The 26,702-nt window shown below is 52.5% G+C and overlaps 2 protein-coding genes across 24 annotated transcripts in view; one reads left to right on the top strand and one right to left on the bottom strand.

The window, feature by feature from the left end:
- EYA2 (EYA transcriptional coactivator and phosphatase 2) overlaps nt 1-12,703 on the top strand; it is a 211,271-nt gene extending 198,568 nt beyond the window's left edge. The window contains exons 15-16 of the mRNA XM_034641397.1: nt 5,039-5,139; nt 11,909-12,703. Coding sequence (XP_034497288.1) covers nt 5,039-5,139; nt 11,909-11,989 — 182 coding nt within the window. The 3' untranslated portion in view covers nt 11,990-12,703. The remainder of the gene's footprint in view (nt 1-5,038; nt 5,140-11,908) is intronic.
- An 11,730-nt stretch (nt 12,704-24,433) lies between these two features.
- Nucleotides 24,434-26,702, bottom strand: part of ZMYND8 (zinc finger MYND-type containing 8) — a 122,379-nt gene continuing 120,110 nt past the window's right edge. For all 23 annotated transcript variants that reach the window (XM_019807733.2, XM_019807743.2, XM_034641701.1 and 20 more), the window contains one exon: nt 24,434-25,988. In XM_019807733.2, coding sequence (XP_019663292.2) covers nt 25,764-25,988 — 225 coding nt within the window. In that variant the 3' untranslated portion in view covers nt 24,434-25,763. The remainder of the gene's footprint in view (nt 25,989-26,702) is intronic.

Below are 26,702 nucleotides of genomic sequence, written 5' to 3'. Positions count from 1 at the left end.
ATCTCTTCATGATTAATCAGTCTGTTTAGATAATCAGTTTCTTCCTGTTTCAGTCTTGGTAGTTTATAGGTTTCCAGGAAGGCATCCATTTCTTCCAGGTTATTTAATTTATTAGTATATAGTTGTTAATAGTTTCTAATGATTGTTTCTATTTCCTTGGTGTTGGCCATGATTTCTCTCCTTTCATTCATAATTTGTGTCCTTTCTGTATTCTTTTGAATAAGTCTGGCCAGTGGCTTATCGATCTTATTTATTCTTTCAAAGAACCAGCTTCTAGTTTTGTTGATCTGCTCTACTGTGCTCCTGGTTTCTAATTCATTGATCTCTGCTCTAATCTTGATCAACTGCCTTCTCGTGCATGGGTTAGGCCTGTTCTTCTGTTCCAGCTCCAGCATCTTGGAGAGAATAAAGACTGCATTTTAGATTTTTCTATTAAGTGAGGCTTGCATGGCTATGTATTTTCCCCTCAGGACTGCCTTTGCAGTGTCCCATAGGTTTTGGACTGATGTGTTTTCGTTCTCATTGGTTTCCATAAATTGCTTAAGTTCTTCTTTAATTCCCTGGTTTACCCAATCATTCTTAAGCAGGATGGTTCTTAGTTTCCAAGTGTTTGAGTCTCTTCCAAATTTTTCCTTATGATTGAGTTCCAGTTTCAAAGCATTGTGGTCTGAGACTATGCAGGGAATAATCTCAGTCTTTTGGTATTGGTTGAGACCTGTTTTGTGACCCAGTATATGGTCTATTCTGGAGAGTTCCATGTGCATTCGAAAAGAATGAGTATTCTGTTGTTCTGGGGTGTAGTGTTCTGTATATATCTGTGAGGTCCATCTGGTCCAATATATCATTCAAAGCTCTTCTTTCTTTGTTGATTTTCTGCTTAGGTCATCTATTGCTGAGAGCGGAGTGTTGAGGTCCCCTACTATTAACGTATTATTATCTATGTGTCTCTTTATTCTGGTTAAGAATTGGCTTGTGTATCTAGCTGCTCCCCTGTTGGGGGCATAGGTATTTATAATTGTTAGATCCTCTTGTTGGATACACCCTTTAAGAATAATAGAGTGTCCTTCTGTATCTCTAATTCCAGTCTCTAGCTTAAAATCTAATCTGTCTGATATGAGAATTGCTCCTCCAGCTTTCTTCTGATGTCCATTGGCATGAAAAATGGTTCTCCATCCCTTCACTTTCAGTCTGGATGTATCTTTAGGTTCAAGATGAGTCTCTTGTAGACAGCAAATGGATGGGTCGTCTTTTTATCCAATCTGCAACCCTGTGGCGTTTTATGGGAGCATGTAGGCCATTTACATTGAGAGTGATTATTCAGATATGATTCTAATGATGTCATGTTGCCTGTGAAGTCTTTGTTTCTATAGATTGTAAATTTCCGTTCTGTATCACTCTTGGGGTCTTTTTACTTTTATAGAACCCCCCTTAATATCTCTTGTAGGGCTGGCTTGGTGGTCACATTCTTTCAGTTTCTGCTGGTCTTGCAAGGTCCTTGTCTCTCCATCCATTCTGAATGACAGTCTTGCTGGATACAGTATCCTTGGCTGCATGTTCTTCTCACTTAGAGCTCTAATATGTCTTGCCAGCTTTTTCTGGCTTGCCAGGTCTCTGTAGACAGGTCTGATGTTATTCTGATGTTCCTCCCTGTGTAGGTGAGGATTCTCTTCCCCCTGGCCACTTTCAAGACTTTATCCTTGTATCTAATATTTGCAAATTGTACTATTATGTGAAGTGGGTGTTGGTCTGTTCTCATTGATCTTGGGAGGGGTCCTCTCTGCCTCTTGGACATGAATGCTTGTTTCCTTCACCAGATTAGGGAAGTTCTCAGCTACAGTTTGGTCAAATATCTCTTCTAGACCTTTCTCCACTCCCTCGGGGATCCCGATAATTCTGACATTGGAACATTTCATTGAGTCAGTAATCTCCCGTATTCTAAATTCTTGAAATTGTAGTTTTCTTTTTCCTTCTTTTCTATCATCTCATTTTCCAACTCACTAATTCGTTCTTCTGCCTAGTTTACCCTGGCCATCAGATCATCCAGTTTAGACTGCCTTTGATTCATAGCAGTTTTTAATTTCTGCCAGATTCTCATTTTTGCCCTTAGAGATTCTATATTCTCATTAATATTTTCGTTAATAATTTTTTCAAGCCTACATCTCATCTTGACCATTGTTACTCTGAACTCCATTTCTGACAATTTGGTTATATCCATATCCATTAGTTCTGTGGCCAAGGCCACAGTCTGTTTCTTTCCTTTGTTGGGGGTCCCTCCTCCTTGTCATTCTGATGAGGAGAGGTTGCAGGGATGCCCAGAGCCCAAATTATTGATCAGGGACCCAGGCAGTGTGCACTTGTTTTATAGGGACCTTAAGGATGTGGGCTTCTCGATTTTTCAGCCTGCCTTCTGGGGGAGGGGCCTGCCACGCTGGTACTCAGGCAACCCTGTTTGGGTACAGTCGCCCCGTCCCCTGCGAGGGGGGATGGGGATGGGCACAATGTGAACCAGTATTTCCCGGCTTTTGTTCTCTGGCGGTTTTCTGTGGCTCTTCTGAGGGTCAGAGCAGCAGTGGCTGAATCCCAGCCTCTGTCTCAGAACAGAGAGGTCGCAGTCCGCTCTCCACTGAGCTCCCTTGGCCACTTTAACTCTTTCTGCCGGTGCTGCTAAAAACCCTGCAGCGTCCGGGGATGTGCGCCCCACAGCCGGTGTCCCAGCGCTCGCTTCCAGGGCCGGCACGTCTCTGTCCTTTGTGTTTCTAACACCGCCAGCCACCCTTGGTTCCCGCTCGCCCCCGAGCTCTCTGTTTCGGTGTGGTTCGTGCACACTCCGGAGCTCCAGTTTTCAGTCTGGTTGCGCATGCTCCCGAGCTCCCAGTTTCAGGCTGGTTTCCCAGCTGCTACGGGTCCTCAAGTCCGCCCACTCCCCCGTGCAGGTGGCTACCGCTTCCCAGCGCCCGAGCGCGGTGGCTCACCTCCCACTTCCGTTTATCTTCCGATATCTGTGCGCGGTTTCACGGCTCCCCGCTTCGTACCTCAATACTCAGCGCTGGAGATGTTCATTTGTAGAGATCCAGATGTATCTTCCTGCATCTCAGGCTGATTCCGTGGATGTTCAGGCTGGTCTGGTACCTATCCAGCTCGACTCAGGGGACCCGCTGAAAAAAGGTCCCCCACTCCTCCATCTTTTTTCCTCTCTCCGAAACAAAGTTTCATTTAACAGCACCTTTTTTCGGTAGATTTTGCAAGAAAGGCATCCAGAACCCAGGCACAACTAAAATTTCCATTCAGCCCTTGGATTCTGTTTCTATGTCAGAGAAATCAAATGCCATCAGGGACATGTCAGAGCAACGTCTTTCCCACTCAGGGAGGCCGAAGGTCAACACACGAAGGGGAATCAGAGTGGAGACTGCACAGAAATTGGCCTCCAGCTCCCGGTTTTAAATTTAAAAGCATCATTTTTTTCAACAGGTTTCTGCTAAGGCTGCGTAACAAACACGCGGCGGCTTCGGGTGTTTATTTCTCACTCACGCGTGTGCAGAGTCCGCGGGGCTCGCCTCCAGGGTCTGCAGAGCCTCTCACCATGGGGCCGGCACTCACTGTGGCCAGCAGGGGCGCCTTCCTCTCCCGACAGGTCGCAGAAGTGAAGGGGCCAAGCCACACCACCCACACACTTCCCGGGGCAGGTACCCAGCACTCCAGTATTGGTCAAAGCCAGTCGCATGGTCAACCCCCTGTCCGTGGGGTGGGTAGGAGGCTCCCCCTGCTGTTAGGATCGGCTCTGCACAGGGGTCACGTCATTCTGCTGCCTCAGAAGACGGGTATGATTGGCAGCTCTGACCCGGCCGCTGCTCCCAGACGAGAAAGCCAGCCCAAAGGGAGGAACGGTCCCAGCAGGGCCGAGTCGGACCTAGAGCAGAACAGAGTAGCTCAGAGCTCCAGCCACCGGGGCAGCCTAGGTTCGAATCCCGACTCTGCACTCGCTCGCCAGCTGCCCCGGGTAAGTGACCTCTCTGTGCCTCAGCTTCTCAGTCTGTCAACACGGGTGGTCATAACCCCCCAAGCGTCTGACACAGGGCAGCGTGCAGGCTCCCCGCAGAGCACGAGCACTCAAAAATAAAGCTGGGTTATTATTGTTATAACTATTGATAGTCCCCCGCTCCTCTTCGGGGCCCTCCACCAGCCTCAGTTTATCTCTAAAATGGGAATTCTGTTCATCGCAATTGCATGAGGATTGCCTCGACGACAGTAAATGAGTATGGTCAGTGTTTCCCAACAGAGCAGGGAAGCATCTTGCCTCCCAGGAGATCTCTGGCAACCTCTGAAGACACTGCTCCAGGCATCTCCTGGGTGGAGACCGGGGCTGCCCCCCACACACCATCAGGGCGGCCCCCTCTGCAAAGCCTCATCCCGCCCCACGTGCCAGTAATGCGGAGAAATTCTGCTGTGGGCCAAGCGCTTAGCAGAGCGCCTAGCAGACAGGAAAGTCAGAGTGTGACCACTGTTTTTAGCACGCCCATTTTCCTTGCTGTGACCACACCTGCTGACACGATCAGGAGGAGCTAAGATCTGAATCCAGCGCATCTGGACTCCTGCTGCCCCCACACCCGGGAAGGAGGCCAGCACGAAGGGATGGTCGTCAATGCATAGCAAGGGGCAGGGGCATCACCACGAGGGCCAGTCTGTCCCCAGGATGCCGCCTGCAGACGTGTGACTCCGCCTCCTAAGTCACGTCGCCCGGCATCCTCCGCTGTGAAGTAGGTCCGGTGCCCCTACACCAGTCAGCTGTGTAGACTTCGGAACCCGCTTCAAGCCCCTATGCTCCCTCTTCTGTGTCACCCTGGGCAAGCCACTGACCTCTCTGTGCTGTCACCCCTCACGTGCAGATGGCGACTGCACACAAGCTGCTCGAGGACGAACCGCTCCGTGCGCGGCCCTCGGAGGACGGCTGCTCCCAGCAAGCACCTGGGTCGCGCTTAGGAGTCCCGGCAGTCCTGGGTGCTCAGCAAGCGCTGTCTCTTTCCCCTTCTCACGCGTGCAGGCAAGGAGAGCTGCTTCGAGAGGATCATGCAGCGGTTCGGCAGGAAAGCGGTCTACGTGGTGATCGGCGACGGCGTGGAGGAGGAGCAGGGGGCGAAGAAGGTACCGCGTCCCCGAGATGGGCTCGGGGCCTCCCCCGCCCCCCCACCCCGGTGCCGGCTGGGTCCCCTCCTTCCCAGGCTCCCCGCTCCCCCGTCCCTTCCCATTTGCAATCGCAGAAGCATCCTGAGTAATTTCCTTCTGCAAATCCCCCTCGGTGCCTTTGGCTGCCGCCCCCGGTAGCCCTGGGTTTTCTCTAGGACAAGTGCTCGGGAGCCCAGAGACACTCTGTCAGGCAGGCTGGTGGGGGGCTGGTGCACATGTGCACGCTTTATTTCATACTTACTGATCATATGTTCCAGGAACCCTTCCCAGTTAATAAAGACAGCATTAAGCTAATGAGAAAGAAAACCCTGCATTTGTGATCTTGGGCCCATGAGGAGAGGGGCGGTGGGTTCTGGTGGCCACAGCTCTGCTCTTGGAAAAGAAACAGCTGCCAAAGTCCTGGGTCTGGACCTGTCAACAGCATCCCAGAGAGCCTGCCACCCCCCACCCCGAGGCCTGGGAAGTGGATTGTTAATGTCACAGAGCTTAATTGGGAGGACCTGGTTTCCCCCTTCCCTCCCCAGCAACAAATTCCAGGGAAATGCAGAAATGTTTAGAGTCTCAGCAGAGAAAGCCTGAAAAAGGAGGGAGGGCCCCAAGGGTCCCAGGAGAGGGCCCGGGGGCAGAGCTAGTCAGCCTTGCCACCTGCAAGGTTCCTCCCCTTCCCAGCTCCCGCGTTTAGACCTCAGGCTCCAGCAACACTGCAGAGGGAAGATTTCCCTGAGCGGCGGCCACTCCAGTCTTCCAGTGACACAGGCCTGCCCGAACTCCCTCCCCAGGTGTCCACGTGCTTTGCTCAGGGCCTCTAGGACTGGGGTCCGCTAGTACATAAGCTCCATTAGCTGAACACCTACGGCATGCCCACGGCGGTAGCAGGCACCAGGGACACATGAGCAGAAGGGACGGGCTCTCACCCCTCACTCAGCTCCAGCCCAGGGCAGGCAGTAAACACAAGAGTGTAACGTGTGTGAGGTGGTGACCAGAGGTCTGGAGAAAAAGCAGGGACTGGGGACAGATGGCACTGTGGGGGTGGGGCAAGTTGCCAGCATACACAGTGGTCAAGGAAGGCCTCGCGGCCAGGTGACATCTGAGTAAGAGGAGGAGGAAGAGAGGGAGTGAGCCAAGGAGGTATCAGAGGGAAGGCAGCCCCAGAGAGGAGCCAAGAGATTCCAAGGTCTGGAGGCTGGAGCTTCCTGCAGGAAGCCAGCATGGCCACAGTGGTGGGCCAGGCAGGTGGGGAGTGCCAGGAGGGGAGGTCCAGGAAGAATGTGAGCACTTCTTTTTAAAGTGTATTTCTTTAACTTCAGAAATGGATTTAGCAAGAAAAATATCGAGTAAATAATTGTAACAGAGGTGATACACAAGGAATGGCCAAGGCAGTATCCCAAATCCCGGGAATTATCACGAATTACTGGTGTTCCAGAAGCAGCGTGCTAGGTGCAGAGCACGGGCTCCATGAGGAGACTCCCTGCTGCCAGGGCTCTAGAACCCCCTCTCCAGGTTGAGCTCTAACGGGGAACTCTGCCCTCAGCATGGCACAGCGATCAAGATAGATAAAGCTTTGCTTCCAGCACGGCTGGACTGGAGAGCCGGTGTAGGCCTGTGGCCCCGGGCCCCCTCACCTGCCCTCTGACCCCCACCCAGGGAAACAGGGACCTCCGCAGAGCAGCCGCTGACATTTTCCCACCTTCTCACCATTGGAGAGAGTTCATGAGGGCAGCGTAGTAATGTTTTGAAATGACCCCTTTACTCTCCTGAAATGAAATACTAACGGTCATGGGCACTATAACCATAATGGCCGAAAGGTCACGATCTAATGGTATTATCAAAGACAAAGGGAAAGTTATTTACTCACAGTAACGTCACTTCAACACGTAAATGTCTGGGCACAAAATCCCAGGGCTTGTACCAAGCGTGCCGTGGCTGTGACACAGGTGTGCCGTCTCGGCCATTTGGGAGCCAGGTGAGGGGCTGCGGCCCTAACCTGATTTCTCCAAACTGCTAAGCACCTCATGGAGAGATCCTGAATAAAGCAAAATACAGACTTCCCTTGCTTTTACACAGTAGCTGCACTCCTAGAAATGCAGGTTTTATTAAAAGCATGGGAAAGATCCTCTCGATTTCTACATGACGGGTCCCGTGTTAAGAGTCCAGGCTCAGGTTACTATGTACAGGTTGGTACTTACTTGACTGACAGGACATTCGAAACTAGTCAGGTCTCAGGCATGTGAGATGAGGCAGGACACCTGCCCCCACTGGCACTGCCCCCAAATCATTAGGAGTCGAAATTCACACCTCTAGAAATTTCCACAGTGACCTCTAGGGGGCAGGCTTTTCCTCCTCTGAGAGCAGCTAGTCAGGGCTGGCCTTCCCATACCGGACAAGGCACCTCCTTGGCCTCGCCCTACCGCCAGCCCTGCTCCCGCAGAAAGACGTGCCCGGGGACGCACATCTTACCCTAAATCCTAGCTCTGCCATTTGGGGCTGTGCGGCCTTCAGCAGGGGACGCCCCCTCTCTGAGCAGCCTCTCCCAAGCTCTAAGCCGCCCGGAACAGCACGGAGGGCTGAGCAGAGGCAAGTGACAGAACGACTGGCAGAGCTTCCGCAGCTGCTCCCCGGGATGGTGGGTGGGAGGGGAGGGGTAACAACCTGCAGAAGTTCAAGGGAGCTGCTCTCTCCCCTGGAACCAGCGGAGAAAGAAAATAGGAATGCTAATTTGCCCAGAAGGTGAAAACTCACCCAAATCTCTCGTTTGCTCAGAGCCCATGGGAGAAGCACGTTACCCAGCCCGGCGGAGGGGTGGAGAGGGTGGGCTCCAGCAGGGGCTGGGCGGGAGGGTCTCAGTGGAGCCTCCCAGGTTCTGCGGAGTGGGGCTGGGGGTGCCAGAGACGCTCGACAGCAGTTTGAACAGTGGGCAGAGAGGTCTCTCGTCTCCCACATAAGACACCTCGAGCTTCGGGCACGGCGGCACCGGCACCAGGGACCCGGGCCCCTTCCATCTTGTTGCTCTGCCGTCCCCCGGCTGCTCTCTCGCCACCAGCCCCCGTCTGCATGGTGGCCGCTGGCAAGGGAAAGGGGGAGGCCACCGCATCCCTTTAAGGGCACAGGGGAAACAGGTAGACGGCCCTGCTGCTCAGATCCCAGCGGCCAGATCTGGTCACGTGATCACACTTCGCTTAGGCGTGCTGGGAGAGGTCACCTTTATTCTCAGCTGCCAGGTACCCAGCTAAGCAAAACGGGCTGCTTGGGGGGGTGGGGCACCTCGTAGTCTCCATCACAGCTAGCCTGTGGCAGCGCTATCCCTGGCCCCTAGGGGTGCCTGACCTAACTGCATGCCCATACCCCTCCTCTTGATTACTGGCATTATTTTTACTGAATCCTCAAACCCGCCTGCAGAGTGGGTATCAGCCGCTTCATTTTATAGGGGATGTACTTGAGACTCAGAGAGGTTAATTAACATACCTCAGGTCACACAGCTGGTACATGCAAACTGATGTTTTACTCCAAAGGTCGAGCAGGAAGGAGGTAGACCTAGGAGTTTCAAACACTTTGTCCTCACCCCTGAGCTGGTCAGACAAGAGCGGGAGTCTACCAAAGAAAACCAGGGCGCACACACCCATCCACTGAGCTCCCCTAAAAACCTCTGCGACTGTCTCACGCAGCAGCCCCAGCCCAGTAGTGAGAAACACTGCGCACCAGCCACTCTCCCGGCCTGACGGATGGGAGTCATTAGCCCAGGCTGCCGGACACCTGAGCAGCGTGAAATACGGCAACAGGATAAGGGGCTAGACCGTTCGGGCTGACAGTGTTGTTAATATCTCCATTTTAGTGGGTCATTTGTCTCCACCTCTCCACAAGTGATAAATCCACCTGTGCTCTAGGCCTGGGATGGAGGCGGCTGCGACATTCTCTCCCACCTTTGCTCATTTCCTCCCAGAAAAATGAATTACACTCTTTAAAGGGGGACAGGATTGGCCGGGCAGGAACCAAAATCCATCTTTGCAGAGAAAGGAAGGTTTGGCTGGGGGGAGGAGAGGGTGGGGGAGCTGAAAGGCATTGAAGGAACGGCATCTGTGGCCCATGATGGATAGCATGCTGCTTCCTTTGAGCAAAAGAGAAAAAGATGTGTTCATTGAGAACTTTGAGAAGCCTGCCTTCCCTCTTCCCCCCGCCTTCATTCCTTCCCTGTGTGTTTCTTGAGCACCTACTGTGTGCCAGGAGCCATGCTAGGCAGCAGTGAACGTGCACTCCAAGCTCAAACTGTCTTCAGGGCCTTTGCACTTGCTTTGTCTTCTGCCTTGACCACCTCCCCCCATAAGTATGCAACTCTTTCTTGCCCTCTGGGCCTGCTTAACTGTCACCCCCTAGAGAGGCCTTCCCTGACCCCAACTATCAGAACAGACGCCCTCCCCCAGCTGCTTTCTGCCCTCCCTCCCTGTTGTTTCCTTCATAGTGCTGACCACAACACAAAACCATTTGTGCATTTCGTAGCTGTGGATGCCTCCTCCGTGACTCCAGCGGGGACCGTGTGTGCGTGCCAGCTATGCACGAGACCCCACCGAGTGCACGGCGGTGAACCATCACACAGTCCCTGCCCTCTGGGTCACCTCCCATCTCAAGATCCTTCACTTAATCACATCCACAAAACCCCTTCATTCAGAGGTTCTAGGGATCGGATGGACATCTTTGGGGGGCTGTTAGTCTGCCTACCACAGACCAGAAAGGTAAAGATAAACAGTGATACAAAGAGCGGGCAGAGTAGTAAGTGAAGAGCATCCAGAGGCAGGAAAGGATCTGATGGGTTCCAGGAGCCAAAAGGACGCCCGTATAGTTTTCTAGCCTATGGACGTGGAACCTTACAGGGCAGAACTCCAGGCATCCAAATGTTCATCAAGCACCATCTGTTCACTAAATAATTTCAGGCCAATGACTGTCTTGGGAGGCTCAGTACCTTCTAGCCGCAGGTAGCAGAAAGCCCATGTAATGGTGAGTTAAACACTTGCTACCTAATAAGATTAGAAATAGTTGTGCCCTAGGTTGTCTCAGTGGGTCAAAAACTCATCAAGCATCCCCTTCTATTATTTCGCTCTACCTTTCCAACCATCTTTGGCTTTTTATTATCTGATTTGCTGCCTCGTGACCTCAAAAAGGCTACCACAGCTCCGGGCATCACATGCTAACAGGACAGCATCCAAATAGGAAGGGAAAGTAAGGAGGAAAGAGTTCTCTCCTCAGGTGCCTCCCTCTAATCCTGGAGAAAACCCTTCCCCTCACCATCTTCCCCTTTGGCTTCAGGTCACAAATCAAGAGGGATACAGGACCAGGACACCTGGGTGGCTGAGTCAGTTAAGTGTCTGCCTTCAGCTCAGGTCATGATCTCGGGGCCTGGGACTGAGCCCTGCATCCGACTCCCTGCTCAGCGGGGAGTCTGCCTCTCCCTCTGCCCCCCACTCATTCTCTCCCTCTCTCTCTTTCTCTCTCCAAATAAATAAAATATGTAAAAAAAAAAAAAAAAGGCTACAGGACAAACCCTGGCAAATAGGGCTGGCGCTGTCACAGCTTGCTTAGCCGATCAGAGCTCATCCCCTAGATCTGGGCACAGTGCTGCCAAATTCTCAGTTCTGGAAGCAAGCAAGAAGAGACAGCAGTACTGGGCAGGCAACAACTTCAGCCAATGATTAAATTTTCCAGGGATGAACATGCAGTCAGCTTTTCTCTCTGAGCCTGACAGGACCCCTCTGTGGCTCAGTCCCCCCCATCTGTGAAATAAGAGTGCCTCCCTGAGGATCAGGGACCGGGTTAAACGAGATCACGTGTGCGGCACAGAACCCGCACTCTCACCAGCTGTTAACGACCGTGGCCGTGAGGGCAGTTCGCGCTGGCTTGCCGGCAGTTCCGCTTTGGTGAAATCCGTTCCCTCCTCTCTCCCGCCCGCTTGAAAAGGGTGCTCGTGTTTTGGTTTCTAAGCGTTCTGTCTGGGCAGTGCAGCAGCGAGAGGGCACGGAAAGCACGGGGTCTGGCTGCGGATCGGCAGCTATAAGACGCTGGGTGTCACAGGCTGACAGTGACCGTCCAAACTCTGCATCCTGACTCCACGTCACTAGCCAGCCCCTCCCCGCCCAGCCCTGCACGTGTGCCCACGCGCACCTGCGCACACGCACGCCCTGGCGTCGGCGCGTCTAGGCTAACCCAACAGTGGCGGTGAGCCGACGGGGTAGGCAGGGAGGAGCCGCAGCAACCGCATCCGGCCCCCCATTTCACCGAGAAGACGGATGTCACCTGGTCCGCTGTGGCCAGCCTGCCCAACCCTGGCGGGGACCAGCTCCGTCTGCTCCTTCCGAGACGAGCCAGTGTTAGGGACGGGCGCAGACGCGCGCACCTAGCTGACACTTTTCTCGAAGTAGCAGATCGAGGACAACCTTCTAGGAAGGAACAGCCTTCTCACTGCCGGACTTCATTCCGGGTCAGCGGCGCCGCCCAGGACCGAAGACCTTCCCAAAGTCGGGAAGAGGGTCGGACAGGGTGCCGGGCTGCTCGGAACACACACCCGCGCGGCCGGGGGGAGGGGGGGGGTCTGCGCCGCCGACCGGGAATCGCCCACGGGCCTCGCCACCTCGAGTGGACGTGGCATCGGGCTCTGACCCTGGGCTGGGGGAAAGGGGGACGGGGGGATTGCAGGAGGCCCGGGGCCGGGCCCTAACGCCTCGGCTGGTGTTCTGTGTTCCAGCACAACATGCCCTTCTGGCGGATATCCTGCCACGCGGACCTGGAGGCGCTGAGGCACGCCCTGGAGCTGGAGTATTTATAGCAGAGCCCACGGCCTCGCCACCGGTCACCCCGGCGCATCCCACCCTCCCAGGCCCTCGCCTTCCCCGCCTCCCCGCCAGATGCCGGACGCCGGCAGGGTCCCTGCGGCCGAGAGGACGTGCCCGGTGACCAGCTCAGCAGCTGTCCTTTTAGTCCAAGCGCGGGTCCGGAGACGCAGAGTACCCCCCCCGGTGGCTTTGGAATATTTAACTTTGGAGAAAAGGGCTGGCTCGGAGTCCAGGCTTTTCCTCGAGACACTCAGAACAAAAGCGAGGAATTGCTGATTTGGGGGAGGGATGAGGAGGGGACAGGCTTGGGTTGGGTTTTTTTCCTTAATTTATGGACTAATCTCATTACTCTGGTATTATGCTCTCGTACCTGTGTTGTTGGTTTTCTTAGTCGTTGGTTTGGTTTCTAACCTGGCATGGGGGTGGTGCAGTTCTCAGTGAAGCACGCTTTGCTCCAAGTTGTGCTTTGGGGGGACAATCATTCTTTGAACAATGGGTGAGGGAGGCGATTCGGGGCTGATGGGAGGACTATTGCTTATTTTTGTTTTAAGGACCTAACCTGACGTCATGTGGACAGTGCACGTGCCTTATGCTGCCATCTTGTTTTCTAGGAAGAGGGGACCCTGGGGAGGAGGCGGTACTTTGTGATGGATAAAAGGCATTAAATAAAACCACGTTTACATTTTGAAGTGGGATAGGTGTCACTACTTTATGACCGCTCTTGAAGCTATTCGAGGCACTAACAGACTTCCAGCCATCTGCACAGGCGGAGCCGCCACTTCATCCTGAGATGACCCAGGTGGTCAACCCCTTTTCTGTTCTGAGGACTAAACGCCCAGTGCTGGTTCTGATGGAAGCTAGAAGTCCACAGTCTGTAAGTGTTCTAGCCTGAATCCTAGAGGACTCAGAGGTCCCAGTGGCCAAGGACAGTGTCTTTCTCATTCTGTATCCTCAGTACCTGTAACAGTCGGACGCAGATATGGCACTTAATGAAGGCTGAAGGAAGGATGGATGGATGGACAGTCGGATGCTCAGACACATGGACAGCAGACGGGTTATGGATGGGCGGTGGGTGGATGGATGACGGATGGGTGGGTGGTGGACAGCTAGGATTCACTGGCCCCAGACTCCTTAATCGTCACCGTTTCCCCAGCAGCATCCTGCAGCTCTTGAGAACAATCTTAGAAGTAGAGTAACGGGACTCTTCACTCACACACACAAGCCCTTGGCCTCCCAGAAGTCTGAACATGACTTGAGAACTTCCTGACCAGCCCCCCGCGAAGGACAGAAACCCAACGATCCTCAGGTCAGCCCCTGGGGCTGAAGGTATCTGCCTAGCCAAGGGCCTGAGAAATCAGAGAGCCACCACTGGGATTTCTTTCCATCGCAAAGAACAGAAACACAACACAGGGGCTTAAACAAGACAAAACACAGAATTCTTTGGCTTACTTGACCGAAAAGTTTAGGGATGTGTGACCTAAGACACCCCCATTCCAAATGCAGAATTCAAGATATGGCTTTACATTTTTTAATTCAGTCTCTTTCTCGCCATCTTTGGACTCTTCGGTTTGGTTTCATTTATAGGCAATAATCCACAAACTTAGAAGATTTCCATTGATAAAGCATTCATTCTTAAAGCGACAATTGTTTTGGAAAGGTAGGTTAAATTTGTTATGTGAGTTAACAAATGTCCCTATGGTTCAAATATTTTGAGTTGGTTCTTCCTTTGTTATTTGCAACCAAAAGCATCCCAACTTACATAGCACATAATAAATAATGTTATTAGTGGTATTATCATATCTCATGGGCTCAGATTTCTACACAGGAAATCAGCCATTCATTATGACCAAATACCCAGCTGGGTATTTTTCATCAGATATTAATCAAGCATCTAAAATGCACTGGCAGGGGCGCCTGGGTGGCTCAGTTGATTGTCTGCCTTCAGCTCAGGTCATGATCCCAGGGTCCTGGGATCGAGTCCCACATCAGGCTCCAAGGAGCCTGTTTCTCCCTCTGCCTGCCGCTCCCCCTGCTTGTACGCGTGCGCACTCTCTCTCTCTGACAAAGAAATAAAATCTTTAAATATATATATAAATATTATATATATAAAATTTTTTTTTAATTAAGCTCTCCATCCAATGTGGGGATCCAATCCACAGCCCTGAGATCAAGAGTCGCACGCTTCCCAGCTGGGCACCCCTACATTTTTTCCAAAAAAAATAAAACTGCTTCTTGGGGAACCTGGCTAGCTCAGTCGGTGAAGTGTGCAACTCTCGATCTCAGGGTTGTGAGTTCAAGCCCCACACTGGGTGTAAAAACTTTCAAAAAATAAAACTGCCTCTTAAACTTACAAAAGATGGTCAATCTCACACATACACTGAGATACCACTTTCCACATCAGACTGGCAAAAATATGGAAGTGTTGGGACTCCTAGTACCGGCGGAGCTGTGGGCCCTTCACAGATCGCCAGCGGAAGCAGAGACTGGCACGACTCCTCGGGAGGGAAAGTTGGCACTACTGACCCAATCCGTCAATCTTATCAGCAATTCCACTTCTGAGAACTGATCTGCAGATATATTTACGTATGCGTGGAAACTCCACAGAGATTCATTTCCTACAACACTGCGTGCAATAGCAAAGAATGAAAACAACCCAAACACCCGTCAGCGGTGAACTGGTTAAATGAGGACACGGCCACAGGATGGAATACTCCGCAAGCATGAAAAAGAACAAGAGTGTGCCCCACGTGTCAGTCTGGGAAGATCGCCTCAACATAGCACTAAGCGAAAAAGGCCAGTTTCAGAACAGTATGTGGCATATGCCACCTTTTGTATAAAAATGGAGAAAAAAGCAAAACCTGTAGGATCTCATCTACAAAAAGAAACTTTGGAAGAAGATATAAGAAATTAATAAAAACAGTGACCCATAGGCCCTATCAGACACACGGGTAAGTGGGAGACTGCCCTACTTATATACTGAATGCCGTGAGCAGATTACTCTAAGAACATCTTGAAGATCAGATGTCACTTCTAGAGACTTCTTGGTCACAGCCGGTTGCTGTAGGTAGCTTGTTTCCAGCCAGTTTCCCCCCAGCAGCAACACTAGCCCTTTCCTATGGGACTCAGGCTGTGAGTGTGAGGCTGAGGAGAGCGGGTTTGTGAATCAGGCAGTCCCCTTCTTGCCCGTCCCAGGAAGCCTGGTCTCTGCCAAGCCACCCCCACCAAAAGCGGGGCAGTTGTGGTCTCCAGGGTCTGAGTGAGGACACGTTAAAAAGCCCTATCCCGTCTCAGAGCAACTGTGCCAGCCATTCATCCATCCCGCTTGGTGAAGCCAGGGTCTACCATTTACCAGGTGCCCTTCTCGGCCTGCGGACGCAGACGTGAGACAGGGGCAGGCCCGACCCCCGTGGAGCTGACTTCCCTGAAGAGGGAAGGGGACACAAGCCGGCAAATCAACCATGAGACGCAGACTTTCCCACTCATCACCTCGCCCTGCAGGAGGAGCCGGTGACCATAAGCAGGACACCGGCACACTCCCCAGATCCTGGACACTCGCCGCGCACAAGCTTGAGCCACAGCCCAAGGCCCCTTCCAAGAACCACCATGAGGCCAGCAGAGAAGCAGCTGTGGGACCCTCAGCAGGGAGGAGAAGGTGGATCCTGGAGGCCTAAGACAGCCAACTTCAAAAAGGGGCCTGAGGGGCTCCGGGGTGGCTCAGAAGGTTAAGTGTCTGACTCTTCAGCTCAGGTCTTGATCTCAGGGTCCTGAGTTTGAGCCCCGCACTGGACTTCACTCTGGGTGTAGAGCCTACTTTAAAAGGGGGGGGGGAGCCTAAGAACATTCTTTTGAAAGAGATCATGGGATCTGCCAGTGAAACATTCAGGGTCCAAAAAGCAGCCTCTTCTCCAGGGGGTAGACACTGGGGGTCTGTTTGTTGGCTGGGATTGTGACTGAGTCTACGGCGTGGCATTGCTGGGTCAACGACAGGGGCTGCTCTCCTCTCAGACACTGGCTGGAGTCCAGAAGGAAGCTCTGGGGTGATGCGACACAGAGTAACCAGAACGGCACGGGGATGCTGTGGGCGGCCTCCTCACCTCCGAGCGGGTGGCACCTGCGCTCAGACTCGGGTGGTGAGAAATCCAGGGCAGGCGCTCCAGGGGCAGACAAGGAAGTACAGAACACGCAGGCAAACAAAGCTGGAGCTGGACGGAAAGAAGGGAACCCGGAAAGACTGGAGGTGAGGTCACAGGTTGTGGGGTCAGAGCATAAGGCCCAGGCAGATGTGGATGGATCCTTTTGGTCATGGATTGGAATTCTACCGGAGTTTGGGTTTTATTCTAAATTCAACGAAAACACACCAGAGGGTTCTCACAAGGACAGTGGCATGGTCTGACTGACATTTTTTTAAAATGACTCTGGCTGCTGTGGGGACATTGGTTTGGAGGGGGAAGGATGGAAGTACGGTGTGCAGTCGAAAACAACTGGGATTCCTCATGAACTTAGAGATGTTTAAATTTCATTTTATGATCTACATCCAGTTTCCTGCCCAAAGCTCAAATATGCACCTTGATGTTTTTTTTACAAAGGATCACGCCTGGGTAACCACTGTCCAGATCAAGATGGAAGAGGTGTCCAGGCCCCCAAAAGGCTCCTTCCCCGCCTTTCCCAGCCGTAACCCACATTCCATCACTGTCCTGATCTCTGACCAGTCTCCCCACCACGCCTTTGACCGCTGTTGATGCCAGCTCCGCGCTGGCAAAGCTATGCCATCCAGTGACCACCAGAGGGCAGTGCGAGCCCGCAGCTGGGCCGAGCCCCGCTGGTGCCACCCGAAGTCGGGCCGGAAACGGCAGGCTGCTGTTGAAAGGATTCAGAAAGCATGGCCGTCAGGCCGTGTCCACGCTTCAGGGATTGCTGCGGTAAAGTGGCAGCACTGTCGACAGTGTGTCCAGGCCTAAAAATTGATAAGCTGACCTGCCGTGGCCACAACGGGGATCCCACTATTAAGCAGCATCTATGCGGGAAGGCAAACGGACATTACGGTAGCCTCAAAAGCAATCCGCAACCACCACCCTGGAAAACGCCAGAACAAGCCACTCTAAGGACTTGCACGTAACCATAGTGAGACTCGTTTGAAAAAAATGTTGGGATTTCTTTTTACATCTTGAAGTTCATTCAAGGATAGGGATAAGCTGGCTCCAGCCAAACACGGATTATAAAATTCAGCATGAAGCGTCTGGCCCGAAAGGAGTAGCTGGTAAACTCTGGCTGTAGGTGAGACGCCCTCGCAGACACCGCCCCACTCCAGGGGTGAGCAGGGTCGGCAGAGTCCCAGGCCTCTTCCGTCTCAGCCCTCGGATCCTGCTGGCCACCTGGGCTGAAGGAGAAGCAGCAAACACAAGCCCAGCTTCTCACACTCCCTAAGCACCTGCTATGTCCCAGGCACCGTACTAAGCCCTTGACCCGCATTAGCTCATGTCCTCCTGTTGGAGAGGAAGCATCGCACGGTGATCAGGCCCGGGGCCTTGGGATAAATCCCAGCTCTCCCTGTTACTATCTGTGGGAACTTCTCTCCCCGAACCTCACTTTTCAGCTCTAACACAAGAGTGACGGTAGAACCAACCTCACGGATTGCTGACAGCACCAGACGAGTGCCGACAGGACCGGCACTTACAACGGTGGCTTTCAGGCTTTCTGACTGCACTCTACAGCGACAGGTGCCGATGACATCAAACCGTGGAGAGCGCGCACCTATGTATGCACATATGAACGTGTATGTATTGTCTGCGCCTGAAACAGGCTTCGCAAAGCAATGCCTACCCATCTTCCCATGATGGGTCCTATTCTATTCCATCCTGCTCTGTTGTGCTTTTAAATGATGCAGGTCACAATCCATTAAAACACTTTCACTCACAACCCGGTCTTTGAAAGGTGCTAGTTTAGAACAAGTTTAGAACAAGTTTCAGCAAACAGTACATTCATCATCCAATTAACTGCGGTGTTCACAAGCCCCATTTCACAGAGGGGGAAACGGAGGCCCAGAGGGGTGTTGTGGCTTGCCCCTGACCTTGCAGCTGGAATGTGGCCAAGCTTGGACCCCAACCCAGCATCCTTGCTAAATGACTGCTCTTCCGCCCAAGGTTGCCAATGGGTGGCTCACGGTCCAGATCTGGCCCACAGACACGTTTCATTACTTTTCACGTTACGTGTTCAAACCTTGACCCAACTATTTAAAACTTGGGAGAATTAACTCAAAATCCACATTTTCAACTTCTCTCCAAAAACAAAGCGGAGGATATGGCAACACTGTAGGTCCAGCTCGGGCCACTCCACAGCTCCTGCTGCTGTCCCTGCCAGGCTCGCTTTTTGCCACCATCCCCGCCGTGCCCTGTCGCCTCCCTGACACACAATCTACCATCACACACGGGAGCTGGGTTTTCTACTGTGAACACACAATTTTCTACCAAAAGTGAGTGGAAGAAAAAAAAACTAAACCAAGAGAACTACAGGTTTAAAAAAGAAAATAGAGGCAGGAGTCTATTCTAACATGTTTGATTAAAATAAATAATAAATAAATAAAAAATAAATAAAAATGTGTATCCACTCTCCCCTGACCTGTTCCACTAGTTTCTGTTCCCCACCTGGTCCTGGGAGCAGAGTTGGCGACTCCCATCTTACCACTACCCGGTAGCTACCCCATCTCTCTGTCCAAAGCTGTGTCCCCAGCACCTGAAACTTAGGCACGAGAATGGGTGCCTAATACGGAAGGGGGAAGGGAGGAAGTGGCTTTTATATAAAAGCTTCTCTAATGATGACAAAGATAGAGTAAAGGTTAAGCGCAGACATTCTTTTGCGTCATCAGCCTGGGTTCAAGTTGTTTCTGCCACTAACCATCTGTGTGACCTCAGGCAGCTTCCTCAACCTCTCTGGGTCTGGTATCTCCAGCTGCAAAATGCAACTGCCTGGAATGCTATAGAAATGAAGTTGCCTTCTGCACTTCCCAAAGCGAACCGAGGTCAGTACTCAATTGTCTTAACAAGCTGTCTAAAGCCCAGCTGACCTGGCCTTGGACTATCTCCTGGGCCGGGGAGGCAATGGTTTTCCATTAATTGAACAGAGGCTTGGGCAGGTAGAGCCCCGGGCCAGATGGAAAAGCCAAGGGTTTGATCCCCAGCCACAACTCTGGGTGAGAAATGACTTTTCAGCATTCAACCATTGCCTCCCCTTGGCTGTACCTTCCTGAATGGAGAGGCTGGAAAGCGAAAACGCTTCTCCAGGCTCCATTAGAGCCAGGGGTCTGGAGCACTGAAGGGCCCACAAACTAGCTGTGTTCACAAGAGACCCGTATTTCGTACTGAAGTTAAGTGGGGGAGGAAGGTGGCGGCACACGGGGCATTCGGCCTGCAGGTGCAGACGAAAGCAAAGCCGGCGCGGGTCAGGCCCCAGAAGCTGGTGCAGCTGCGACTAGATCAACAGGGGCCCTTCCTGATCCTGGAGGAGGAGCAGCCGCGCCCCCCCCCGCCNCCCGGCCCCCACACCACCCACCCAGCCGCCAGTCCTGCCGCTGGCTGCCCCAGCCGTCCTCCCGATTCTGTAAACACTCATCATGTATCAGACCCAATCAGGGTCGCGGCCAGATCTGGCCCAGGAGTTAGGGGTAAGCCATGTATTATGGGACTTAGGCCTCCTACAGGGGTCACAGGAGTTGGGGAAGTGAAAGTCTGAAAGGCTGCACCTGGAGTCACCAACGAGGCAATCTGAGAAGCCGTGAGGCATATCCAGCCACCAAAGTGCGTCTGCAGAGAGGCGCCAGAAGAGAAATCGACGGGGAACCCTGGCCCCTGCAGCCAAGCACCCAGGGGCGGGGCAGATGCTGATGTCCAGGAGTCCGAAACAAGACCCGTGGGTGGCACAGAGGACAACAAGGACAAGCTGCAGTCTGAGCGCACGTCTGCAGCTGTCGGTCACATCTAGCCACAGCAACCTTGCAAGAAGAGAGGCTGCTGCTTCCCTTCCATCTTCAAAATCTCACACGAGTCCCTCTTTGGGTCAATTCTAACTCAGCACCATTCAAAGAAACGGATTCTGGGAAATGTAGTTCCAGCCTCGCCAACTAGCCGCAAGGCGCACTACAGCCTGGTTCGCTTACTACACCCTTCCGCTCTCAACAACTGACCTGGCTGACAGAGACTCTGGGCAGTTCTGCAGGGAGCGCCGTCAATGTTTTTGTCTACCCAAGGCCTTTTGTTTGGGCAATTTCCTACCTTAGGAGTCTGCAGCCGAAGCAATCCGAACGCCATCTTCCCAGCCTTCCTCGCAGCTAAGACGTAGGCATGTGACCTAGAGTCAACCAATCATATATACCCAGCTGGAGACTCAGCCAATCAAATACACCCAAGTGGCATTCAGCCTCAACCCAGTACACTCAGCGCAACCTGGTTTTACCCAATCCAGATACACCCGCATGTAAAAGCAATGGGATTCTGCGAAGTGCATTCTGATGTGTGGGATCCAATCTAGCAAGGAGGCGGGAGGGACGTGCCCAATGTCACTGGTGAGAGTTGCAACGTCTAGGCCCAGTGGCAGTGACGGGAAAGTCCTGCAATGTAATTTGGACATTGTGGCTGTGCGGTCTCCCAGCCGGTCTCTTTGGCCCTGCCTTCCAGAGGTCTGTGAGTCCCGTAATATCCTTTAATAAATTCCTTTCCTGCCATATTACCTAGAGTGTTGTTTGCAACTACAACCCTGACCCCCTGTAAATTCATGGAAGCCTCGAGTCTTAGTTTCACAGCTGCACAAAGAGAACAATACACACCCTGTGGACAGTGGAGGGGAGGCAGGGAAAGGGGCCCGGGAAGGCGTTCTGTAAACTGACCGCGGTGTCGCAGACACGGGAGTCCAGTTTGAATCCTGGCTGCGGCACTAACCTGTTGTGTCTGTCACCTTGGACAAGTCACTTCCCTCATCCCGCCCCCTGCAGTTATCATGAAGACCAAAAAGACTACAGTAGCCTGGAAAACCCTCAGTGCAGAGCTCAGCGTGCGGGCTGAGCCCACACGGGGGACGCTGGAAGGGATATGGTGACCTTTGTTTCCCTGGGTGAGAGAAAATGTAGGGGATGTCCTGATGTGCCTTGATATGAAAGCTGAATTTTGGAAAACATTTTCTACGTTCGAAACACAACTCTGATTAATGCCACTGAGTTGTACACTTAAAAATGGTTAAAAGGGCAAATTTTGTTGTATATATTTTACTACAATTTTTTAAATAATATACCAAAAATCATTGAATTACACACTTCAAATGGGTGGGTCACATCGTATGTGAATTGTATCTAAATAAAGCTGTTCAAAAAAACCCACCCACCTGGCTTCCCACCCGTTTTGGAGCACAGTGCAAACCCTGGCCTCTCCCTCTCTCCCTCTCCCTCTCTGAGCCCATCAGCCCCACCCCCACCTGGAATCCCTCCATTCTGGCCTTACTGGCCTTCCTTCTCTTCCTGGAAGATGCCAGGTGCCCCCCTCAGGCTTTTTACATTTGTTCCTCTACCCTGGACGTTCTTCCAACCAGGTTAGAGGCTCTCAGCTCTGGCGGCCCATTGGTATCACCTGAGAAGCTTTAAATGACAGATGCCCAAACCCCACCCCAGAGAGTTGGATGTCATTATTCTGGGAAAGCAGGTAGGGTCTCGGCATTTACCGGTGGTTATTCAAAAACAAAGAACAAAAAACCTTCCCAGGTGCTTCTAAAGTTCCACCAGCATGAACAACCAATGCCCCAGTCATCACGGCTTGGTACCCCTTCTTCAGGTTTCTGCTCAGCGGCCAGCTCCACGGAGAGGCTGTCCCCAGGCAGACCATCTACCTCCCCCTCCACACATGCAAATTACCTTCAACCTTGTCTGTCCCACCTAGCAATGCATTATATGCCTATGTGACTGCTTCTCATGGGGAATGTCAGATGGATGAGGACAGAGGCTGCACCTGTTTTGTTCAGTACTGTGTCCTCAGTGCTGAGTCCAGACAGAGTGCTCGGTAAACAGCTGTCACCTGAATGAACGGTTTTGGCCCACCTCTCTGTCCCCGGTGCTCCGGCTCCGGCTCTGGGGGCTGCAGTTCTAGGTGAGGGCCACCAGGTGGCGAGAGTGCCCGATCGCATTACCAGCCTACGCAGCCGGTCCTGCCCCACGCCAGGCCATCCCTAAAAAGTACCAAGGACCACAGCAGACCTCACCGTGTCCTCCCTATTCTCGTTCGTCGATTCAGACTCATAGGGCATCTGAAAATACTCGACCGGAACCAGCGCGAGAGTATCGCAGCCCTGTCTGAAGGTTCCGAGTGCTCCCCCTCTTCTCTGGCCTCTCACAGACCCTTTGGGGCAGCCTTGGAGGACTCCCATGGGACACCGGACCCCGTGGCCAGTGTCTGGGGACTAGCGGAGGACCCATCCACTGGGCGCTGTGACATCCCAGGGTCACAGACCCACAGGGGAACGAAGAGGCGCTGGAACAATGCCCCAGACCTCAGGAGAAGTGAAAAAGGAAACAAGACAGGAGGGTGTGTGTCAGATGCTGCCGGTTCTGTTCCAAAAGGAGAGAAAACAGCCTCCCCGAGGGGAGTCTAACAACACGCATGTCTTTCCAAATGGGAGGAGGCATGGACCTAGTCAAATACATAGTAAGAGTCACCGTTTTTTTTTCTCTACCACTGAGTCAGCCACTTTCTGCTCAGGTGCCTCCTTCCCTGGGAGGCTGCAGCTGAGACCCCTGGGTGCAGGGTCGGGGTGCCAGGGTCCTCATGGCGAGGAAGGCTCAGAGGCTGCCCCTGCTCAGACCCAGAAGCCGTGCGTCCTTCCAAGCCCTGGGGATATAGCTCACCCATCCCGACACAGCTCATCTGTGAGCGGGCCGCACAAGACCAAGTCATAAATATGTATTAATTTTGCTCAAGGGTGTGTAAATAGTAAGAGGCTGCGACAGAGGACAATGGTGGGAGGGGAGTGTCTGCTTCAGAGGTGACACCTGAAAGACGATCCGAGTAAGATGCCAGCCACAGATGGGTGTGCCAGGCCAAGGGCACAGCCATCACCTGAAAGACGATCCGAGTAAGATGCCAGCCACAGATGGGTGTGCCAGGCCAAGGGCACAGCCAGTGCAAGGGCCCTGGGGCCAGACAGGCACTGGCTTGCTGGAGCTGAAAAATCCGGGGAGCGATACTGTGGTCCTGCTCACAGCCTCAGCCTCATCCCCTCAAGTGGGGCTGTGTCCACCTCCCCTCTGTGGCCTTCAAATGAGAAGGTAAGGTGTACACATACGCCCAGTGAAAGGAAGCTGAAAAAAATTTTAACTCGAAAACTGACAATACCCCATTCTACTGGAAAAAGCATTCACTAGCAGTCCCATCAGAATCTTTCACCAGCTCCCTGGCCTTGAGCTAGTTACTTCTTTGGGCCTGTTTCAACAAGAGCCCCTGGCAGCTCACATTAGGGAGCCCACAGCCACCGTGTGAATGCCAGGGACCACGGACTCTGCGATATCCGGTGCCCTCTCCACTTCCACTCCTCTCAGCCACACCAGCCACGCTGCAGCTCATCAAGCATGATGAGCTCACAGTGAATGCCCCAGGGCCTTTGTACCTGCTGGTCCTAGTCTAGGATGCTCACCCACTTCATGTCCCCACAGCCAGCTCTTCATTCAGGTCTCAGGTCAAACACCACCTCCTGAGAGAAGCCCCAGCACAGTCCCAGTGACAGTAGCCACCTTCACCCCTTGGTCTTATTTTAAAAAATCCCCATTTTCAGTTCATTTCGGCACCAAAAAAAAAAAAGATTTAAAAAAATCATCCCCATTTGGTCCTTTCCCAGCAGTGGTCACCAAATGGCCTGTGAGCCAAATCCAGCCCATCCCCTGCTTTTGTACGGCCCATGAGCTGAGCACAGTGTTTACATTTTTAAATGGTTGGAAAAAAAATCAAAATATGTTGATGACCAGGGTACACCCGAGCCACACTGAGGTCTCACGCTGCCCACGCCACTCTCGTAAGCACAGGCCCCCTCCCTAGCCACAGGAAGACTGTCCCCTCGCCTCTCGCTGTCTTGCAAAGACCGACCAGGATTTCCCTTCTCGTTGGCATGTCCCTGTCAATAAATTCCAAGGAACCGGACTTCCCAGAAAAGGCGCCCACTGGGGGCCCCTATTTATCATGTGCCCACCACCTGTGGAGATGTCCTTGACCTCCTGTGTTGGGTCATGCAGACCGGACACGGCCATCCCGACCCAATGGAAAACTGCAAATTTGAGGACGACCAAGCCATTTTTCCAAAAACAGTTTAATTAAAAAAAGGTGAAGAATCTGAAAAAACCGGGGGCGGGGGAGGGGCGGAACCCAAAAGAGCATACGGTGCGAATCCAATGGCTCAGTCACAAAGAAACACCATCATCAAAAAAGATATTTAAGTTTAATACAAATTTTATACAAAGAAAATGTGAAAAAATACTTCCATATGCTAAAAGCAATTATGCTTCACAAATAAGGCCAGCTAGGCTATTTTTTTGACAACTGCAATTCACAAATGTTCTCTCTTTTTCTTCTAATACTCTCTGTGTGTAGCTCTTCTCTAATATGGGTAACTAGCTGGAAACTGTACACAGTTCGCATCCTCTTATCAACAACGAAGAGAAAGGAAACAGGACTAAAATGTACAACAGAATGTACTGGAATGATATCGTACAATTAATTTGCTCATATACATACATCACCTTTTGCTTTGTTCAACGCTTTTTGTTTTACACAACATACAAAATGGCACTACGGTATGCGTAGTGTAACAGCACGGCTGGTGTCTGGCTTTCTCCCACACTGCCTTTGTTTCATGCTTACATAAAAACATAAAATCCCATCGTATAAATAATACATACATGCTTCATCCCAGACTCAAATGTCCTCTGCGTGCATCTTGCCTCTGAGGGCTCGCTTCCACGAGGCACGGCATCGCTTACCAAGTATGTGTGAGTGTGTTTAAAAAGGAACCACAAAGCAAAGCGAAGACTTCTCTTTGTTTCAGAGCTTATGACCCTTCACGCGTTCTCTGTCCTCTCCCGCGGAGGAGCTGAGCGGGGCTGGTTTCCGTCTTCTGTAAACAAGGACCTTGTTTCTTCCCTTTTAGGAGCAGTCATCACTGAAACCACACAAAATAAACTGGCTTCTCCAGGAGTCCTTCCGGTCCAGAGAGCTTGCATTCTGTAACACAGGAACGTAGTAGCTGAAAGGGGCCGACGGCTCAATGGGAGGTGCCCACGACAGCAGGGCGTCTGCCGGACTCCGGGTCCTGATGTGCTGCGTACAGATGCCTGAACGCCCACGGCTCGCGTCCCCCCCGCGGGGGCCACGGACGAGGGCCTGCGCGCCACCACGACCCCAGAGCCCGGGCTCCACGCCGCGGTGACAGAGGGGCTGACCAGCCGTCCCTCCTCCAACGTCTAAACATTCTTTTCTTTGTTGGGTTTATTTTTTTTAATTGTTTTTCTTTTTCTCTTTTTTTATAAGTTAAAGTCAATACAAATATAAAAAGGGCAAGGGACTCTAGGTTCAAGGACATCCACAAATTGTACATTATTTACACGTAAAGCATAGGTTTCGCGTGGGCCCAGCGGTCCTCAGTTGATGCTAACGCCGGACGCCATGTAGTGTGGCTGCCCTCTGAGCCGAGGGCAGAGGCCAAGTCCACGTGCCTGGCGCTCTCCAGTCTCAAGGTGGCTGCTCTCCTGTCTCACGTTTCTTTGCTGCTTCCTATTGCCCTGGTGTCTGTTTTTTTTTTCCTCCACGGCGTGGGTGGCTTGTGTCGTGACTTGTCCCTAGTCCCAGAAGGTGTCCAGCCGAGACTCTTTCGGGAGGAGGCTCTTCGAACTGGGGCCGGCGTTGTGCTCGGAGCGAGCGGGTCCTCGCTTCTCGTCACCGCCGCTCCAGCAACCAGACTTACTGCTCCGGGAATGGTCTGCAGAAGAAAAGCAACAGAGGGGGATGTTGAGCGTTCCCACCAGCTCCACCGAGGCCAAGTGCCCCGCCACCAGGCCGGCGCCTCCCCTGCGGGCCGCTGCTCTGCCCTCTCCCCTGGGCAGCCGCCCAGGGCCGCCGCCCACTGCCCTCCGTGGGGGGGTCTCCAGAGTGCAAAGGCAGACGACTTATTGTTTTAGGGTTCAACGGGTGATTATAAGAACAGTAAGTGGTCACGTTGTGGAGAATCGAGATTGGTGAGGAAGGTACGGACGTGCCAAGGCAGGCAGTTCTTACGCGGTACCTGGAACCATGCACCCGTATTACACGGCAGGTCGACACCAAGCACCCCTCGGACGCTTCTGCGTCCAAGCTCGGCTGCTGTAAAGAGGCACTGAAATCTGGCATTCGATTTACTTCTTTCTATTAGTGGAGTTTCTTTAGTTGATTTACAGAAAAACTGAAAAACAGACTATAACGAAACCACCTGATGGAGAGGATCACCAAGGAGAAGGAGCGAGGGCCAGAATGGTTAAGCCCAGCTAAAAACAGACCCACGGACTCTGAGCAAGGACAGGCTGGTCACGGAAGGACACAGAACCAGAGGTAAGACCGAAGATGGCTTCGAGGACGTGTGTACCATAGTGGCCAGAGGAAGCTGAAGGAAGAGCAAAACGCAGGGTCTGTAAGCCGCCACACAGCTCAGCTCAGGCAG

This window comes from Ailuropoda melanoleuca, chromosome 13 (genome assembly GCF_002007445.2).
Source record: "Ailuropoda melanoleuca isolate Jingjing chromosome 13, ASM200744v2, whole genome shotgun sequence".
NCBI lineage: Eukaryota > Metazoa > Chordata > Mammalia > Carnivora > Ursidae > Ailuropoda > Ailuropoda melanoleuca.
The sequence above is the reverse complement of the archived record's forward strand: the minus strand, read 5'-3'. Positions and strand labels throughout refer to the sequence as shown.